This window comes from Phragmites australis, chromosome 5 (assembly GCF_958298935.1).
Source record: "Phragmites australis chromosome 5, lpPhrAust1.1, whole genome shotgun sequence".
NCBI lineage: Eukaryota > Viridiplantae > Streptophyta > Magnoliopsida > Poales > Poaceae > Phragmites > Phragmites australis.
In genome coordinates, this window is record NC_084925.1 from 23,767,264 (window position 1) to 23,773,677 (window position 6,414).

At 48.6% G+C, this 6,414-nt stretch overlaps 1 protein-coding gene across 3 annotated transcripts; it reads left to right on the forward strand.

The window, feature by feature from the left end:
• Nucleotides 1–631: 631 nt before the first annotated feature.
• Nucleotides 632–5,234, forward strand: LOC133918971 (uncharacterized). Of its 3 annotated transcripts, none has more exons than XM_062363143.1 (4): nucleotides 632–1,865; nucleotides 1,966–2,365; nucleotides 2,430–2,552; nucleotides 3,658–5,234. In XM_062363143.1, the coding sequence occupies exons 2-4, from the start codon at nucleotides 1,973–1,975 to the stop codon at nucleotides 4,927–4,929; spliced, it is 1,788 nt and encodes a 595-aa protein (XP_062219127.1). In that variant the 5' UTR covers nucleotides 632–1,865; nucleotides 1,966–1,972; the 3' UTR covers nucleotides 4,930–5,234. The 3 variants fall into 3 exon arrangements, with proteins under 3 accessions (XP_062219127.1, XP_062219129.1, XP_062219128.1); XM_062363145.1 differs by having other exon boundaries at nucleotides 632–1,043; XM_062363144.1 differs by having other exon boundaries at nucleotides 632–1,039.
• Nucleotides 5,235–6,414: the final 1,180 nt, after the last annotated feature.

A 6,414-nucleotide genomic window follows, 5' to 3' on the forward strand; every position in this document is an offset into this window, starting at 1 on the left:
AGGGCAGCTGCTAATGTCGGGGGAGTGAACCTAAATTAAGGCAATTGTCTTTTAAGGACGAAGCGATTGTTGTCGATTTGTCGTCCATCTGATTGTCTACTCTTAAATGAAAAATCGTTAGGGAAACGTAGGCGATTCCTGACCTACAGCGTGTCAATCCTCGTAAGTTTGCTGCAAAATTGAAAGTCTTAAACTGACGGTGGCTGTCATACTACATTGAGCTTAAGGATCAACCAACTCAAAAAGGAATTATGCTTTTAGAAGGAAAAAAAAAGAGAGGTGGGTATCATTAATTTCTTATTCTTGACGGAAATACTGCATAATCCACACATAACAGAAAAAAAAAAGTCGGTCAAATTTGATTTGCACAATTTTTGGCAGAGATTTCCAGAGTTCATGGTCTGTTACTGCTATTTTTCAGAATTTCGATATCTTTTTATGTAATTTGACTGATTAAGATTATTTTTGGGAACTTCCGCCAGCTACCATTTTAAAATTGAAAGCACGATTAAATAATTATAGGCAGTAAACTACTGAGATTTCTTAAGAAGAGCAGATCGCACACCTAATGATGATAAGTAGTCTAATCTTTGCTTATTTCAACCTGTTCCACATTGAGTGACTATTTCTGTTCAGTTAACTTGTACCTACCCTTACTTAACATTGGATCACTAAAATGCGGCAATCAGTCGCCTCTTCGATCTCGGCATTAAGCTAGTATTATTTCTCAGCTCTCATGGCCCATGCAAGCTTCTCCCCCCTTGGCATTGAACAATGAACATTGAACAGAAACCACCTCAGACAAGCACACATCCAATCCCCAATCATATGCAACAGACAGACAGCTCAGACTGCTTCCAATCTGCAGCCAAGGACATCCATACACGCACATCCTCCTCCACACCCTCATATACACCCATCATTTTGTCTCCTCGATCCGTCCTTCCCAACTCGTGTGTGTGCCATAGTCTCTGCAGGTTCTTCTCATGATGGCGCAGAAGAAGAACTGAGCGCTACTTTTTGCAAAGAGGGATACTAGGCGAGTAGGCGTTCATCCTCTTTGATGGTTACTCATGTACCCCTCAATTCGTAGCGTAGAGTTCTCGATCTTTCGTTAAGTTTTGTTACGTGGACTGATGCTGTTGTTTCTGTCCTTGGCGTATTGCATTCCTGTACAAACCTTTTCTGTTTTGAATTTTTTGTCGTACTAGTATTTTCAGCTACTATGGCACAAAGTTCCATCTAGATTTCTTTTTCTTGGTGTTTTTTTGCTTTTGACAGTTCGAACCTGTGGTGGTCCTTGTGTGATCTGGGCGTATATCTTTGCTTTGTTGGTACTGTAAGAGCTGAGCAATCTTTTGCAGGAGTACATCTTCTTGGTTCCTTCAATCTCTTACTTCTTGGCATGCTGGTCGATTGATTATGCATATTTGTTGCATTTCCATTTGTATCTCTGAATTTTTCTCGGTATTCGGGACCGACCCCATATATAGTAGCTTTCTCTGATCATCAAAGGAGGAACAGAGATATCCTAGATTTCTTTTTCCTTTTTTTTTTTTGCCTAAAAGAGCTAGCGAAGGTCACATCTTCGTTTGGCAGTTCTTTCATGCTTCTCATCCCTTCCACCAAAGCTGCCTCCATCCACTGCTCTGTTCTCCTCTGTTCAGTTAGGTGTGAGTATGTGACACTTTTCATCTTGAGTTCTGCTTCTTGAATCTTGATCCCTGGAATAGAATAGCATATAATCAGTAGGGCCGCACTGATCTTGCCGTCCCTGCAGCAAAAGCAAACCCAAATCCCAATGCAAATCCAAGAATATGATTAGCCCCGCATCGCATCCATGATTCTTTCTCTTGTTTAGTCAGGTGGATTGTTACTCCTGTTTTGATGTGAAAACATTCATTCATGTAAGCGATGTTGCTCATATGAAGGCGCCATCATCTCAAGCTGAAATCTTGAATCCAGGACTGCAATGCTGAGGGAAGCCGCTGTGGTAGCCGGACCTTGCACCAAGATCCGCAAGCGGTGTGCGCTGTCGTCGTCGGGCGCGTCGTCGGAACCCCAGAGGAGGAGGAGGAACCTGCGGCTGAAACGAGGCGTGCGGCTGCTCGGCCACCGGAGGGGAGGAAGCGCCGGTGCGTCGCCGCGCTCGAGCAGGAGGAGGATGTCGGAGTCGTCCTGGAACCGCCGCCACCGTCGCCTCGGCGACGTCGAGACGCGGTCCTCATCGGCGGCGTCGGCGCGGAAGCTCGTCAGCGCGCTCTGGCAGCTCAACAAGGGGGGTGCGTTCGAGGAGGGGGAGGTCGGATGGGACGCGGCGGCCGCGCGCCGGAGCTCGGATCACCGGCGCCGCGCGTCCGTGGAGGTGAGTGCTGACTGTTGGTTTCTGCAATAATCGTCCATACTCTGAACCTGATGTTCTCGTGCAGTTCTCCAAGATGTCGAGAAGAAAGAATAAGGCTTTGAATGATGATGGAGAGAGAAGCTGGCACAATGGCCATTCTCATGGTCAGTGGTTTTCAGATGTGATGAGCAATGGCGGCACAACGGAGGTGCATTTCGATCTCCTTGCCTCTGCAACTACAACCAGCTAGGCATTAGAATGTTTTGTTATCTTGTGTGTATATTTTGTTCATTTCCTTGCCTCTTGCATTGGAACACCATATATGATTAATTACTAAACTTGTGACATTTTGCCTCTTCACTTATAGTACCAATTAGACAATTAGAGTATGAAGCTTGCTGTCATTCTGCACGTTATCATTGACTGCAATGTGTCATATGGTTAGAGAACTGAAAATGCAAAGCTTGACTCTGCATTTTGGATGTCAATTTCTCAAGCGGCAGTGACTTCCAAAACTTTTCATCCATGCAGTTAGTTACCACTTACCACCCCTGTCTCTCTCTCTGAACTTTCAGATGCCTTAGGCGCATGCAATCTTTGTTCACTTGCTAGTTGCTCCACAGGCCACTAGCTAGGCTCGTACCAACCTGGCTTGTTTATTCATCTCAGCTCATCTGCCGATGCGATTCTCCTCATCAGGCCCCATGTCTAGGCTGTTAAGAGAGGCGAGGGGAGCTGTTTAGTCACGGAGCAGTTGCTAATGCCTTTTGGTACAAATCATTGACCAGTTAAGTTGGAATGGAATGGTCTTGTTGACAAGTTGAGATGGCAGATTCGGCGGTTGTCAGAGTTTGTTCGAACTTGGTTTTTTCCATTGGTATAGCAGTTGTACAAGAGGACCCGGACAGCCTCAAGTCTGACTGTGTGCCTGTCAGCGGCGCCTAATCATGCTACTATTCCTTCTTGTCTCATCATCTTGCACTATACATTCTAGTCCTTAAAATGGAAACCTGCATAAGTATATCTGCCCATTTAGCATCATTGAGTAATTCTACATGTTTATCTGCTGGTCTACATATAAGCAAGCAAAACTAACACATGCTGTTTATTTGATCTGAATCACTTCCAACATTTTGCAAGCACTGGTTGGTCAGACTCTGAACATTGTCAAATGTCAATTACATCGTAGGAGCCACAGTAAATAAGCATGCTGATCTTGCTGTTCATTTTATTTGAATCACTTCACAAGTAATAACAGTAAAAAAAATTCAGCATCTGATCAATTTACTGATAAATTTGTCATGTTTGCTCAGGTGCATACATGCCCTCAAGGTCTCACTTCACCATGGCCGGTGGACAGAATGGCGCAGTTGCAGGACCTGTACAACAGCCTGACCGCGTCCAACGAGCTCATCAGAGTGTTAGCCAACGTCTGCGCTCCCGGCGGCCTGAACCCGACGGCGGCGTCCCTCCTCACCGCGCTGCACTCCGAGCTCGACGCCGCGCGCGCTCGGGCGCGGCAGCTCTACAGGGAGCACAGGCGCGGCGGCGAAGACAAGTCGGCGGAGCACCTGCAGGAGCAGCTCGCAGATGAGATGCGCGCGTGGAAGAGCAGACACAGAGAGAAGGCCGGGGCCTACGTGCGTCTGGTCACTTCGGAGCTCGAGGGCGAGCGGCGGTCGCGGCGGCGGGCCGAGAGGGCGAGCAAGAAGCTCGGGGAGGCGTTGGCTGAGGCCGAGAGCTCGCTGCGTGCGGCGACGCGGGAGCTGGAGCGGGAGAGGGCGTCGAGGGAGAGGCTGGAGAAGGTGTGCGACGAGCTCGCCAGCGGCGGCGACGCGGCGGATGAGGAGCTGAGGAGGGACACCGAGAGCGCGCGGGAGGAGCTGGAGAGGGAGAGGGAGATGCTGCAGCTCGCTGACGAGCTGCGCGAGGAGCGGGTCCGGATGAAGCTGGCGGAGGCGAGGCTCCAGTTCGAGGAGAAGAACGCCGTCGTCGACCAGCTGCGCCAGGAACTCGAGGCCTTCTTGGGCACCAACAAGGACAGTCAAGAATCGCCTGCGGACGAACACCGCCATGTTGTCAACGACGATCATTGCCTGCAACTGGTTCTTGCATCTGAATTAGGCGTCGAAGGTATTGATCGTGTGGCCGTCGACAAGAACGATGATGATTCAGAAGGCAGCGACATCGAGCTGAACATGGACAGCAACAAGGACTACAGCTGGAGGTACAGCACCGCCTCCAAGCGGACGACGGCCAAGAACGCCGCATCACCGTCATCACGGCACGGCTCTTTTTCAGACAGAGGAACGGAGTGTGGGGCCGGCACATTTGGCCGGAGATACGAAGGAATGGGAGAAGAAGAAGAACCTGAAGGGGAGTGGGACGAAGGGTGCAGCGACGACAGGACGAGCACCAAGGACATGGACGAGGACGAGGAGAGGTACGAGGCGATCAAGAACCTCAGGGAGCAGATGCTGGCCGGCCATGGCTTCGTCTTCCTGTCGCAAGGTGGGGCAGATGCAGAGAGAGATCACCATCGCCATGGTTTGATATGTCAGATTGATGAGGGGGGACTATGGTGAGATTGATCGGTCAGCCAAATTGGTTGGTGTGAAACTGTTGGCAGTATAGTAACATCAGCCCTGTTTCTTCAGAATGTGTGCATAGTTCTTGTGTTCCAGTTGCACGGTTGTAGCGTTCTATCTTTGGGCTTTGGATCGTTGCTGTTCTTCCATAGGAATCGTGGCTTCGGTGTTTTTTGCATTGGCATTTGGCGCTTGGTGTCAGGATCACAAATCACCAATGCTATGTACTTTTATATACAGACCTGAGTGTTCATATAGTTGCTGTTGTTTTTTCTTGCATCGTCGAGTAATTGTAAAATACGATCGGAAGGCTTCAACAATTTTGAAGAACAGAGGACTCCAACAATTTTGAAGAAAGGAGTCGAACTTGGGTTAGCTAGCCACCATCCGTAGTGCTAGCCAACTGGCCCAAGAGGCTCCTCGCGAGTGTATCAGACTTTTATCCTAGGATACGATTTGATTAGAATTGATTGTAATATGTATGATGCTATGTAAAAAGATAAATATATTGTGACAAGTATTCAGTGTTAGATAAATTATAATTAATTCTAATCAAATAGTATTCTACCATAAAAGTCGGATATACTCTAAGATTCCCGTAGTCGAAGCGTGAGCATCACAATCACTTAAACTAGATTGAAAGCCAATGAGTTTACTCAAGTGGATGATAACCCTTTTGTTGCCAAGGTAGCCGAGAGCGAGGTAGTCACATGTGAAGCAGCAGGCACAACGAGACGCCATGGAGCTGAGGGGGCAAAAATGCACATGGGAAGAAGACGGTGATGTGATTGAGGCAATCGTGAAGGAGGAGGTTGATGCCGAAATGATGGTGCCAAAGCCATCGAAGATGAGGCACCCCACCAGGTTTGCTTAGCCGAAGATGCATGGGGGATGAACACACATATCAGGGTTGCCAGTACCAGACATGCGAAGAAGGGGACCATCACGAGTCGTGTGCCAGTGTTGGGGGGCTAGCAGAGAAGACCTCCAGGAAAGTTGTGGCGTGCAAAGTAGTGAAGAGGGATGTGCCGGTGCAGCCCGTGGTTGTTAGAGTAGAAGAAGTGTAGACAGGGAAGAGAATGTGACTCTAGCGACGAGGTTGTGGTCAATGAAGACCGAATGTGTGGCGGAACTAACAATTTGAAGTGGCGAGGCTTGTAGCCTGGAGAAGCGCGACAGGGACAACCTCATCCGCGGTGGTGCATAGCTTCGTGCTCACAGACGACGGGCCGATGATGATAATCCAACGTGATTACGATGTGCAAACGGTGCGCTTAGAAGGACATGGAGAAGGGGCCGTGTCGACGAGCACACCACGTCACACCAGTGTCATCGTAGGAGAGGAGACACCAGAGAGATCGAAGTCAAGGTGGTGAAGTCCGAAGCCGAGGAGTGTCAATGGGTCGGTAGGGCAGCACAAACCGATATATGATCAGTAAAAAATAGATAAAACTGATCTGAAGACGATCAGGAAAAAAAACT

Coding starts and splice junctions, on each gene's coding strand:
- LOC133918971 (XM_062363143.1), top strand. CDS start 1,973: ATGCTGAGGGAAGCCGCTGTGGTAGCCGGACCTTGCACCAAGATCCGC. Junction 2,366..2,429: donor GGCGCCGCGCGTCCGTGGAG/GTGAGTGCTGAC, acceptor GTTCTCGTGCAG/TTCTCCAAGATGTCGAGAAG. Junction 2,553..3,657: donor GCAATGGCGGCACAACGGAG/GTGCATTTCGAT, acceptor ATGTTTGCTCAG/GTGCATACATGCCCTCAAGG.